The 14,299-nt window shown below is 46.2% G+C and overlaps 1 protein-coding gene across 1 annotated transcript in view; it reads left to right on the top strand.

The window, feature by feature from the left end:
• The window catches only part of LOC144109755 (receptor-type tyrosine-protein phosphatase T-like), a 109,552-nt gene extending 101,471 nt beyond the window's left edge, over nucleotides 1-8,081 (top strand). Inside the window, 3 exon segments of the mRNA XM_077642551.1 lie at nucleotides 478-629; nucleotides 2,312-2,447; nucleotides 7,873-8,081. Of these exon segments, the coding sequence (XP_077498677.1) occupies nucleotides 478-629; nucleotides 2,312-2,447; nucleotides 7,873-7,947 (363 nt within the window). The 3' untranslated portion in view covers nucleotides 7,948-8,081.
• Nucleotides 8,082-14,299: the final 6,218 nt, after the last annotated feature.

Genomic DNA, 14,299 nt, shown 5'->3' with positions numbered 1-14,299 from the left:
TCAGTGGCGTGTGTTCGAAGTCAGTAAGTTGTGGCTGATGTGAGTATTTTTCTATATGCGTAAGTGGGCCAGGAATAAAAATTTCTGTATCTAAGCTAGTCAACTTGGAATAATAACTCAACACTCCCAACCGGTCGCAATTTATTTAGCACCTGAAATAAAACGAATGTTGGGAAAATAAGAATACAAAGAATAAATATTTTTGTTCTATAGGGAGCGCAGGTTCCTAGGAAATTATGACCGATGGTACAGCGCATTCATATTCATTCCTCTTGTTGATCTACTTGATTATCCAGATCATAAACAGAGACTACTAGCGTCTGATCATTAATTATTTTACATGATGCGCCGCTAGCCATTACAGAGCTAACTGTATAATGCAGCCACTGTAATTGTTCTTTAAGCGAGTGACATGTTATGAGCAGTACCGCGCAGACCCACAAAACTACTTCGTCACACTACATGCTTTCATTTCAGAGACCCGCTCGCATCCTGAAGCAGTTTCACTCACACTCGTGGAAGCGATCGCTGAGCGTACCGAGCTCCTGCGATGTTGTGCTGGAAATTCTGCAGCACGCTGACCGCTGGCAGATGCAAGCGGAAGGCAGGGCGGTGGTGGTCCAGTGCCTGTGAGTACTGAGCTGCGGCTTGAAAGCAGTGTGCACAAAGTGACTACGTTTAAATTTTATATATAGATGTAAAAGGAAGGAGAACTTTGGAAGCCAATGTCGTTTAGTTGTTATTTTGATCCAATGCAATTTGCTAGGTTTCCCTGGTGGAGCCAGTTGGTAAATTTGCGACAAAAATTTGATCCACAGCCAAAGCTACAGAGGCAGTACTAAGAACTCAGTACATAAGTGCTGACCTGCAATTGAATGATTGTCTAAAAAAAATGAAAAGTTTTTTTTCTCCTGCAGTTTGTGCCTTTTTTCCTGCATCGCACTGGCCGCACTAATCAGCATTGAGAGCTTTTAGATTTCAATTCAATTATGAATCAGAGCTGGCGGTGTTTGTCTTTTCTAGGCTTCAGAATTAGAATCATGTTTATTTAACATCATGATGATGCTGGATGCACCGACAAAAAGCCGCTGAAATGCCTTGACGAGACCGACGCAGTGGCTTTGCAGTGGTGCATAACATGACAGCACTTTCACAGAAAAAAAGAACATCACAGATTCAGCATTAGCTATGCATCAGTTCGGACTCCTTATTTAATTGATGCGGGAGAGTGTAACTCAACATTTATAACCGTACGTTTTTCGTATCCTAGTTACAAACATTTGGAATCTCGTTCGCGTACAGTACTTTGGCTCTGCATTGTAAATGTCTAACTGACTTTGGGAGCATCACGGAAATTGCTCAAGTACAGAAACCAGGTGTTTTGTCACGGCGCAACAAGTAGTGTTTATAATGCTGATGATCGTTGTGTTTGCAACTATCCTGGCCTATAACTTAAAATTGGCTGTGGTTTATCTCTGGCTAAGCCTGCAGGGACGCGAGAGCTACATCTGGCTGAGTGGAACTCAGCCGAATAGCCGCTCCGTTTCCCTGGGCGTTCGTTCTTCATCTTCATCCGTGGACGGGCATTCACTCTCTCCCCTCTACCCCTCTCCATCCCCCCCCCACCCCCACTCGATACGGCGCATGCGCACAGTTGTTGCACCTCGGTTTCGCCGGCGCGCCGCGCCGCCAGCAGAAGCAGCTGCTCCGCACCTCGTGACCAACCGGCTCAAAGCCACGGCGCCACCACGGAGCTCAAGGGGTGCCACGCTGAAGGCTGAAAAATCTGGCGTAGTGTAGGTCTCGCTACAAAAGCGAGGAAAATCTTGGCATATCTGAAAACTTACGAACACATTGTAATCTTAAAGGCATTGTGGCGCTTCTGGTTTGTGAGTACTGATCAAGGTGAGCGGTGTCGTTTATGCGACAATCTACAATAAAACAATTCGAGTGCGTAAAACTTCAATAAATATATTGTAAAAGGTCAAATAAGTTGACAACATTTAAACCTCAGCTGTGACCACTGAAGATGCAAAAGTATAATTTTTCCAGCCAGCAACTGCTATGCGTGCTTTCAAACTAACAGGATCTTAACAATATCAGCGTGCTTTTATTATTAATTAATCTTAAGCATACTGTGAATAAATTTTATTTTGAACGAGAGCAAGCAATGCAAAAATACTGTAATAATATAGGAAAGGGGGTTCAAAAATCTTCTAGAGCATCTAAAAAACAGAGGGGTTAAAATATTTGTTCAGAAAAGAGGTTTTACTTATAACTTTCTTGCCTCTGCTGCTTCTCTTTACACAAGGGATGGATGCCTGCAGTGCGGGCTGTACTGCGTGTCGGCTGCAATCTGCGACCAACTGAAGCTTGAACAGGAGCTGGACGTATTTCGTTCGGTGCACAACGTCCGCTCCAGTCGTCCAGAATTCATCGTTGATCCGGTGAGGGGACAGCGCGCGGTTCTTTCACTCTTCTTTCATGATAAAAATTTCATAAAATGGCATACTGCTCCTGGTGTTGTGCCGGAAAGAACGTTTTAACTCGTTGTTTCAGTTCCTAGCATGAGCAACTGGTTCGCCTTGTCGGTTTACACCAATCATTAGCTATTTATGCATCCACGCGTTGATGATTAAATGTAGATGCTACAAAATGATGAGGAATGTGTAAGCACTGTGTGTGTAGCCATAAATAAATAAACTGTGCGCATAGAACACCGTAGCCTAGAGCAAGGACTACAGCAGAAAAAATGAAACACTTTGAAGTTGAACAAAATGATGGTATTCAGTTCATAACCATCTTCAAAACCCTGTCAGAAAATAGAGAAAAGTTTTTGTCGGCACAACAGATTTTCCGGAATGGTTTCGACCAAAACCTCGCAGTAAAAACAAAATTTTGTGTAGTTACTGCCAACATGTACTACAGTGCTCCAGGCTACAGAAAAGTATTACAGATAAAGTAGAGAACTAGAGAAAAAGGCTACAAATCAACCACAAAATCTGTCGTTACCCCAGAACTACAAAATATTTCTTTCATATTTCGACTTGGTTCTACCGTTTGTTTTGGACTGGGAACCTTCATTCAAAATGAAAATGACTCGCTCCATTGGTATCCCCGTAGCATTACCCTGTCCTAAACTGGCTCGCCCTATTCCAGGATTCTTGCTTGCCTGCTTGGTTCATATTAGTCCCCACAGCTTACAGCTGCGGTTCCTTTTCTTTTTTCTTTTGTATCTATTTTTTACTGCACACCTAGTCAGTCTGGGCCGCGTATATATATATATATATATATATATATATATATATATATATATATATATATATATATATATATATATATATATATATATATATATATATATATATATATAAGAGAAGTGGGCACTTCTACAAAGACACCTTTATTTATCAACGTTTCGACCGCGGTGCGGTCTTCTTCAGGACTGTAGTCCTGAAGAAGACCGCACCGCGGTCGAAACGTTGATAAATAAAAGTGTCTTTGTAGAAGTGCCCACTTCTCTTAAATCTTTATTCTGCGGAGCCAACGCAACCTACGTTCGTAACATTATATATATATATATATATAATATATATATATATATATATTATAATAAGGAACGTCTTACAAAGCACTCGTCGCGAACAACCAGGGGTACAGTCCAGGTACAAACGAGGCAGCGGTCAGTCCAGAGCACGCACGAGGGACGGAGCGTTCGGCGCGCTCGAGCTTCGGAGCGCTGGGCCCTTCTCGTCGTCTTCTTCGTTAAGCGTCAGCCTCTGAAGAGTCCAAAGCCGAATGCCAGTCTTGCAATTCCCCCCGGGCGAAAGGGCGCCATCCTGGCGGCCTACGGCGATGTGACGACGGCGGGGTCGTAGTATGGTTTGAGGCGGGTCGTGTGGACAATGGCGCGGCCTCGGCGACGATGATCAGGGGATGGCGTAAGGGGTTCGATGAGGTAATTGACGGGAGATATCTGCTGAAGAATACGGTAGGGTCCCTGGTACTTGCTAATAAGTTTGGAGGAAAGGCCAGGAGCTGGAGGAGGGCACTCAGAGCCAGGCCAAAGAGTCAGGAAGGTAAGCGGGAGGAAGTGCAGGGGGATCACGGGTGCTTTTCTGCTGCTGCTGGAGGTGTGAAGTGATGGACCGGGCAACCTGTCGGCATTCTTCGTCATAAGTTGCGGCCTGAGAAAGAGTTGTAAATTAGGAAACATCAGGGCGGTAAGGTAGAACGGTGTCCATTGTGCAAGAAGGCTCACGGCCGTACAGGACAAAGTACAGAGAGAATCCGGTGGTGACTTAAGCAGCGGATTTATAAGCGTATGTGACAAAACGGAGAATGCGGTCCCAGTTATAATGGTCGGAAGCAACATACATAGCAAGCATGTCGCCGAGGGTGCGGTTAAAACGCTCAACCATGCCATTTGTCTGGGGATGGCAGGCGGAGCTGGTGCGGTGAACGATGTTGCATTCCTGAAGGAAAGCTTCTACAACTTCGGAGAGGAAGGCCGGACCTCTATCACTGAGCAGCTCTTTGGGCGCACCATGGCGAAGAATGATGCGATGGAGAATGGAGGATGTAATGTCGTGGGCTGTAGCGGATGGTAAAGACGACGTTTCAGCGTAGTCTGTAAGGTGGTCGACGGCGACGATGATCCAGCGGTTCCCGGTTGATGTGCTGGGAAGACGGCCGCAGAGGTCGATACCAACACGCTCGAAGGGCTGCGCTGGGCAAGGCAGCGGCTGCATAGGAGCGGCGGGTCGTCGAGGTGGATGTTTTCGTCGCTGGCAAGCGGTGCAGGACTGAACAAACTGGCGGACATAACGGGCCATCTCACGCCAGAAGTACCGCCGTGCTCACAATTCTTCGTGGCTCCAGTGCAATTTATGTGGCCAACCCGTTCTCCTGCCCTACCACTTTACTCGGTGGCCAATCGCTTGATCATGTTGCCTTACTCAATCCCGCCTCAGCATACCCCCCCGTCGATAGCATGGCATGAGGAAGCAAAACATACTTCTGGTCAGCGCATCGTAAAGAGGGGGTATAAGTGACAGTTGCATCTGAGAGAGCAGCACAAGAAAGAGGCACCAGCACTGCAGAGAAACACGGAACGTCTGTGTCCTCTGAGACGACCAGTGTAGCGGCAGCAGCACCGGGTACGTCCTAGGGCGCGTCACTGTAGGGCGACAAGTCAAGCTGAGCACGGGCGCAGTCAATAACGGCGTGAAGCGACGGGAGGAAGTCCCAACAAGGATAGCATCCTGAGAGGAGCGGGCGATGACGATGAACACGATTATGTAGGGAACGTTCTAGATAAGCAGGCGGGTGGTGCAGGCGGCTAACGGTCGAATGTACTGAGCGCTGACGGTGCGGCGAAAAACGGCAGGAAGGGGCGTCGTCACTTTTTTGAGTCTGCGACAGAGGGTGTGACTGAGAACGGAAATGGCTGCGCCAGTGTCAAGTGCTTCGACGGCGACTCCCTCAACAAACACGGTAATAATATTGGCAGACACAGAAACAGGTCTTGAGTGAGTCGCTGATGACGCAGTTCTTGCCTCCGGAACTGCGGCCATAAGTTTTCCGCGTGGACGGCGGGTTGGCGGCGGAGCATTGGAGAACGGGAACGGCGGACTGGAGTCGGCGAGCGGTGAGAGCGGAGATGGTAACTAGAAGAATCAGGGGGCGGCTCGTGTGACGCAGGCGAGGACGACGGCAGAAGGTCGTACGTCGGCTCACGCCTATAATCGTAGGCCCGGTGTTCACGACTGCGACACAAATGAGTCACGTAGCCAGCGACGTAACAGGCGTAGCAAATAGCGCGGTTGTCTTGTATGCGCCAGGGGTTGAGTGGCTGCGGCTGTGATCGGGCCGGGCAACCGGACGGTAAGGTGTGTTGCAGGTCGCTGGGGTTCTAACTGCCGGGAAGGTGATCTGTCGACAGGGGCAGCAGGTGAGGGCCGCAACCGCACAACGGCATCGGCGTACGTCAGAGGAGCCGCGATCAGGGGTGGCTGAGGAGGAGGTGGCAAGACTTCTGTGACTTGCTCCTCGATGACACGCTGTAGGTTGGGAGTGAGCAACGGCGCAGGCGTAGGCGGGCAGGTAGACAAAGATATGCGACATCCTCACGTACAAACTGCTGCTTGCGCTGGAGGAGCAGCTGTAGGTCCAGGGCATCGTCCGCTGGGAGAGCCTAGCTGGAAAGTGTGGCCTCTTGAAAGCCTGCACGACGGGTAGAAAGGCGCCGTTTGCGCAGCTAATCGAAGCTTTGGCAGTAGCCGATGACACCGGAGACAGTCTGGGGATCCTTGGCGACGAGCATCTGGAAGGCATCATCTTCAATGCCTTTTATAATATGTCTGATCTTGTCGGCCTCGCTCATAGAAGGGTTGACACACTTGCAGAGGTCGACGACGTCTTCTATATAACTGCTGAAGTTTTAACAGGTTTGCTGGGCCCGGCTTCACAAGCGTTGCTCGGCGCGAAGCTTACGCACTAGGGGACGCCCAAATACTTCTGTCAGACTGGTCATGAGAGCTGCCCAGCTTGAGATGTCAGCCTCGTGGTTTCGAAACCAGAGGTTGCCTACGTCGCTCAAATAAAAGATAACGTTGGTAATCTTGAAGCTAACGTCCCACTTATTGTATGCGCTTACGCGTTCATAGGAGGCTAACCAATCCTCCACATCCGTGTCATCTGTGACGCTAAAGATGGCCGGGTCGCGCGGCCGCGCGGTGCCGGAACAGAAGACTGCCGACGGAAGCGGTGAAGCGGTTTGTGTGACGGTCTCACGCATTGCAAAGGCTTTAGGCAATGCGCTGTTGCGAAGCTCCAGGACGAGGGGATCGTTGGCACCTCCACCACTTGTAATAAGGAACGTCTTACAAGGCACTGCGTCGCGGACAACGAGCGGTACAGTCCAGGTACAGCCAAGAGGCAGCGGTCAGTCTAGAGCACGCAAGAAGGACGGAGCGTTCGGCGCTTGTCGTCGTCTTCTTCGTTTAGCGCCAGCCTCTGAAGATTCCAAAGCCGAACGACAGGCTTACAATATATATATATATATATATATATATATATATATATATATATATATATATATATATATATATTGTCACGTAGTGGTGACGGCAGTCGAAGCAGCGATGAAGACGGACGAAAGGGTCTTCTAAAAGAAAACTGTTTATTGGGCTGACTTGCACCCAAAATGGACTGAATCACTCGGCGGCGGCGAAGCGACAAGCGTGCTCGGCGGTCGTCGAACAGAATGACCGCCGCTGTCGGCCATGCTCAATTTAAAGCTGATAGCGAACTTTCGAGATAAAGAGCGCTAAGTTACTAGAACATTCCGGAACAACGTAAAATCAGCTCTGCCTGGCTGCGATCAATCGAGATACATCTAGTCGCGTCTTGCGTCGCAAACAAAGCGATAAAGTGGTGTGGCGGAAAATTTGAAAAACGAACAAACACTGCAAATATTCGCGGCAATATCAGAAGTTTTCAGCGTGTGTTTGAAACAGTTTGTGTATCTTTTCTGTGTAATATTAATGACAAAAATTGCGATTCGCCGTTGAAAAGTTCACTGACCATCTCTCAGAGTGGCGGATGTTTCCTCAGCCGCGTGCTGTGTTACTCGAAACAAAAAAATAGCTTTATAACTGAAGTGGGTTGGCGAAGTATTTCTTTGCTTATTTTCATTGCGAACAGTTATTTTTATCTGTACAGTTTTCTTCAGCCTTACCAAACTCTTTTTCGTGATTACAAACCTTGAAATTAGGCGCTGTCTGACACTTTTTTGAAGTCCTTTGCTCATATTGTGACCTGCTACCACACATCATGTTCCCTCTTTTTTTCTTTTCCTATATTTTGCAGGAGCAGTACGAATTTTGTTATGACCTCGCGCTCAGCTTTCTGGACAGTTTTGAAACCTACTCCAACTTCCAGTGAAGATGGTTCCGATGTGCTATTTATCATGTTTGTTTATCATATTTGTTTATCATATTTATCATAGGATTGAAAGACTTGTTCGGAAGACATCGACGTTTGCGGAGAGTTTTGAATAAAGGAAATATTTCTTTTTACTGTCCCTCTCAGCGTGCTTTCTTGGCCACCCGCAGAGAATGGGACATGAAAATGAAAATTGGCTTTTGGAGAAAGGAAACGGAGCAGTATCTTTCTCACATATCGGCGGACACTTGAACCTCGCCGTAAGAGAAGGCATAAAGGAGGGAGTGAAAGAAGAAAGGAAGCAAGAGGTGACATGGTGGAAGGCTCCGGAATAATATTGACCACCTGGGATCTTTAACGTGCACTGACATCTCACACCACACGGGCGCCTTAGCGTTTCGCCTAGAATGGGAAGCCACTGTTTTTGCACTTAGGGAAGGTGAGAAAAGTGCATGAGTGAAACGTTTCTAGTCTGAAAAAGTAGAGAACGCTAAACCTGAAAACGGTGTCAGAGGCAAGAAAAGATTTGTATCTGAAATATCCGTTTTAGAATTATCCCAAGAGGCAGGCTTCATTTACTTACGTGTTACACCAAACTCACGGGTGCTTGTTTTCGAAAATTATTTGAAAGTAATTGAACATTTATCGAAACCTCGCTGCTCACCCTTAGACGAAAACAGCATGCGTCAGTGGATTGTTTTTTATGAACCGTCATCCCACGAGCCACCGAAAGCTTCCGACCGCCAAAAATGCTGGTGCGCTTCTATTCTGGGACGAGTATGTAACTTCATCTACGATAAAAGCGTTCCACCAAGACTTTCATTTCAGCTAGTTGGTACTAGCATGACGGGGTTTACGCAAAGGCGTTCTGGCACGAAAAGACGAAGACAACACGCGCAAGACAGGACCACAAATGTTGGAAATTGGCGCCATTCCTCACTTGTGTGTGTTGTCATCGTCTTTTTGCGCCAATACTTTTGCGTAAACCATGTAAAAGCGAGGCGGTGGACATGGTGACAGCACAGTGGTTGTGAATTCCTTTAGGTGGGGCAGCTTCTCGTACTCCGTCGCTCGCGTCAATTTGTGCTTCACTTTTGTTTGACTTTGCCTCTCGGAAGTATGTGACGCTGCTATAGCAATGTTGCTCAGAGTTTCACAGGAACGCACGTTTTCAGGCACAAATTTTTACAATCCGAAAATAATTGTTCACTTCATTTTAGACTGAAAAGTGAACTCATTTGGGTGTCGGCCATTCCTAGAGACCAGGTATGTCTGCAGTCCAAGAAACATTTCGGAGAGAACGGAGAATATCACGAAGTACGTAGCTACAAGAACCGGCAGAAAACCTAGTCTGTTCTTCGACGCTGCTCTTTCTGACAAAATTAAGATAGAAACGTGAGAGCGACCAGCGTTCTCTCTTTTACTGTAATTATTATCCGTACGGAAAAACTTGTGTCTTTTGCCTTCAGAAAATGGGTTCCAGATACGCTCTTCGTTGTAGATTCAAGGATCGGTTCTCGTTAACGTAACAATCAGTTCATCATTATGAAAGCCGAAATTCCATGCAATCTTTTGCAATATTTCCCACAGCGGAAGAACGGTAGATAAGCGCTACTAAACACTATAACGCCCGTGGCTTAACGGTAACTGTGGTTACTACAATAAGTTGGCAACCCTAAAGGTCTATTTCTATGAAGGGCCGGCCTGGTGTTGCATCATTGTCTCAAGGCGCACTTTGTCACCAAACAGGACTTTAAAATCTTGCAGAAAAAATCATGAAAGCCACATTTCGGGAAAAAGAAAAGCACACGAGTCATGACTGCAAATTCAATGAGGGAGAGAAACGCGACTTTGCGCATTACTTACGGAAGTCTGCAGTCAGGACAAGTGCTCATCCTGTCTCCTCTCCTTCCCTCCTCATGCCCGGTCGGAACACACTTTCTTTCCTTAAAGAATGTATGTGATGCACTCGTGCGCAGCGAAACGTTCGTACCCATGCAGGGTATGTTGCTGGGCGAGCTGGTGGTGATCGAACATCATGGAATCGCAGCGCTAGCAGTCGAGGACACAGGGAGGACATAAACACACGCTTACGCTGAGTGTCAGCGCAAGTGTGTGTTTGTGTCCTCCCTGTGTCCTCGTCTGCTAGCGCTGCGATTCCATGATATTCGTACCCGTTGCTTTAATGGAATGCCCCCACTTAAGGCACTTACTAATCAGGCATGTATATATTTCGTGTCCGATCCATACAAAATCTGAAGTTTGTCTGATGCTCAGAAAAGAAACCCGAAAGTAATGTCTCTAGAGGGGGACACACTCTTCACGGAATCTGCAGGAAACGATTTTTGTCAGATCCATTGAAGCTACCAGCGAGTACGTACTGCACGACTGGCTGAAAGATGGAACGATAGGAAGCGGAAGAAAAGCGTGTTGCCACCCGACGGCGCGCATACTTTGCCGGGTCTGCGATTGAAATTACATTTGCCCTTGCAAACTTGACCGACATAAACTCTGACCACTCGAAAAGAATGAAAAGAAAAGAGGCGACTGAACTCAGTTTTATAACAGATATTGCGTCAAAATGTGGGAGTAAAGACTCTCCTTCACTGTAAAACAAAGATGGCATTTTTTACTGGGCGTTTGTGATTCTGACCATTCATTTCTCACTTTTTTTGTACTTCTTTCTGCAGTACAGATGTGTAAATTGGTTTTTACGGTGACGGCTCATTAAAGTGGTTTGATTTCAGCGCCTGAGTGTTTGTAGGGCGCAGGGCGCTCTTTATGTGTGTTTAAAGCTAAGCGGAATGCATTGGTAGTACTAGAATAAGGACAAACCATCTCACCAGTATGTACTCCTCGCCCATGAAGGTGGTTGTAATGCAACAATAGTTTCTTTGGTTTAAGAACTCTGATCTGAAGTGTGAAAGTAGATTTAGTGGCAAATGCAACGAAATCTACATTATCTCTACACTATTCAGAATGATTTCAAAACGTAGGTCAACTCTACACTGACGCAGCAAACGGCAATCTTACGGATGTGTCGGCACGACAATATTTCAAGAATATACCGTGCTGTGGCATTCATCATCCGCAACGTACCTATCCTGCATCCAAGTCATAAAAGCCATTCATTTCATTGAAGCCACTGCTGGAATTAAGCACATAGTTTTCAGTACAACGCGTCACAGCTTTGTGCCTTCCAGTTGTGTCCTTTTGGCTTTGTGCTGTTGCGTTGTTTCTCTAAGAAAGTCTTAAAACCAGAAAGTAGCCCCTAGCAATCTTTTAAAACTAAACCTGACAATGAAAATCTCAGTTAGCAGTATGCTTTATATAAGCTGAAAGTCACATTTTAGGTAAGAACTGCTATATAGTCTTTCTTTCCTTCTTTATTTTCCTTCTCAAACATAACAAGTTGTCAATGTGCCGAGATGCCTACATCAAGCCATTTTCCGCTCCATGGCCAACAAGGTATCGCCACTTTGATTCACTAACTCCATTCACCGCCAGAACTAACCTATACAAATACTCATTCCCTCGCACCGTATCTGAAAGGAATGCTTTACCTTTAACAACACTACGTGACATAGACTCCATTGAAGAAATAGATGATTGACGCCGACAAACTTATTTGGCTTTGTGTTTCAGTTTTACTTTCATTTTTTTTATATATATTCGTGTTGCACTCTTTTGCCCCTCCTGCTAGGGCCCAGAAGGGCCTGCAGTATTCTGTAAAAAAATGAACAAATATATAATATCATAATAGCAGTTGTTTTTTAAAAATATCTGACAGCTTCACTGTCTCTTAGCACATATTGATTTAAAGTGCTATCAATATAATCTTTCTTCCCATAGAGTATTGTTAGTTTTTAGGGTGTGGGAATATTATTGTGATTAAACAACCGGATGATTAGAGGTCCGCCGGTGACTTGAAGCAGAAACAAGGCCTCAATAACAAGTGCGCAGAGTGCTAGAACGTCTAAGTGAGGTCTTAAGGACACTGCTGTTGCTTCAAGCGTTCACGCTGACACTGAAACGTGTTCTCGCATTGCCGACCGACATATCGCAAGGGTTTCTGTTTGCATTGCGAAATAAAGCTGTTTACAGCCACAAAGGGAGCGAACTAACAAGAAAAATTGCATTTGTTTCAATGATTTGCATTTCACCTTTTTTTTTGCGTTGCCGTTCCCGAAGAGTTATGGCAGATTGTCTGCTACAGTTTCTTCCTTCATAGCTGCAGTATGCATACTGCCTAATCTTCCGCTTTAAGCATGCTAGATGCGGACTGCATCTGAGTAGACTGTTTTCATGCTTTTGCAGCCTGTTGCAAAAAGTTTCCTAATGTATATTTGCGAGCCTTACCGGCCTTCTTCTGAAATTGCATTGGTTAACGTTAATTTGCTTAGAGACTGATTCCGGCAACATAACCATAAAGCTTAGCAGATAATGTGCACTTTATGAGCGCAATTATCAATAAAGTAAATGTCCACAATCAACGAGGGCAATAATGAAAAGGATAGTGAAAATAATAAAATTGACACATTTTTTCAATTCCATGAGATAGCTTACTTTTTATCCGCGGACCCTCTCGTATTTCGTTCTGCGACAGTGTATTGCGCATTCAGAGAAACAATACTTCCACAAGCTTGCCGCCTCTAGAAGCCAAATAGAGCTTTGACGTGCCCTGCCCACCTCATCACTTTTCCCTGCGAGAGGCGCAGATACGCCGAGAATCGCCATGGCGTGCATACGTGTACCGCAACTGCAGCCCACGAGCCCAGGAGCGATATAATTTCGCACCACTAAGTCCGTTGCCATGCAACCCAGCTCTCCCACCCCGATCTCAGGTTGATGTGCAAGTTAACTCAATCCGTCGCGAGCTATAATATATGAAGGGTAAAACGTAATGTTGGGCAAATTGCAAGTGATTGTGAAACCAAAAGTAACAGCTCATTGTGCAAATTGTTCTCAGCTGACAATAATATTAGGTTTGCAGTGTAGCCTGTAAAAATATAAGTTACGCTCTACATCACAAATATGACGGTGCCTAAATTCTTGAACACGTGCTTCTGTAGTAAGGGTTGGCAGAATAATAATGTGTAGAGAGAATAAAAGAGTACTTGATCTCCTGACCGTTATTTCCTTTATTCATTACTAAAGCTTCACAACCATCGTGGTAGTGTTTCATAACTTTCCATACCCGTAGTAAAATAACATCGTTCACTTAAAATTTATCTTGGAAAGTGTATGTGAAAGTATATGTTACACTCTAAACAGAAAGAAGTAAACCGGCAGTAAACTTCCCACTAGCTGACAACCTTTTATAGAAGGGTTTACTCTAGAGAACCGCTTACTCTATTTTTACTCCCATATAAACTTATTCGTGTCTAAAGTGTAGGAAGGTATCGAGAAATTTGTTTTAGGTCTTTTCGGTTTATCATGCCCGAAATATCCATGGATAGGTGGGGACTCTCACGAGAAATCACAGAGGCATCTCCAGCTTCGACCCAAAAGCCAACTGGTTGGGCAAAGTCAGCGACGCCAGAATCCGGACCATGGTGTTGCACAGCAAACGAGCGCATTTAAATGCGACTGTATTAGAGGTCCGGTTCATGAGAAAAACGAGCGTCCGTGGTGTAGTGGTGCATCGTTTAACTGCAGACCATAGCCTTAGTGGCTTGAGAACTCTCCGCGAAATATTCCTTTATCCGTTCCCTTACGGCGCGTTGAGGTGTCCAAAGATATATGAGACAGATACTGCGCCATTTCCTTTCCCCAAAAAACCAATTATTATTATTATTATGAAAAAGGTGGAATACTTTTGCGGGAGGATCCTATATTGCTACCGCTTTGCACTCTTCAGGATATGTTAAGCGCCTTCCAAGCTTTCCATTTATATCTCATCGAAACGCGGCTGCAGTGGCCAGGATTGAACGGGTCTTCCAGCTAGGCAGTAAGAGGGCTCTCGCACAGTTGCCGCCCTCGCCAGACTCCAGGAAATTCGCCAGCGCCAGAGAACCTCCTACAACCGTGGATCGAGACACCTGCCTCCCCTGTCGCAGGGGCGCAGATAACAGCGTACGACAAGCTTCATCGGACGTGGGCGCCTGCTGCCTTCATGAGGCCAGCGGAGACACCGCGTTCCGCGATCCTGAAAACGAAAGACGGCCGGAAGATCAGCAAGACCCGGGAGCACATACGAGACGTAACACCTCGGCCAGGCGATCCTCCAGCATCTGACAACCGAGACGTCGCGCACGACCCTCAGAGCTACGGCGAAGCACACGACAACGTCTCCAGCACTGCCGCTACCCACTGCCGGAGAGACGTTCAACTAATTGTTTATGAAAAGAAA

The sequence above is a fragment of the Amblyomma americanum genome, chromosome 11 (assembly GCF_052857255.1).
Source record: "Amblyomma americanum isolate KBUSLIRL-KWMA chromosome 11, ASM5285725v1, whole genome shotgun sequence".
Taxonomy (NCBI): Eukaryota; Metazoa; Arthropoda; class Arachnida; order Ixodida; family Ixodidae; genus Amblyomma; species Amblyomma americanum.
The sequence above is the reverse complement of the archived record's forward strand: the minus strand, read 5'-3'. Positions and strand labels throughout refer to the sequence as shown.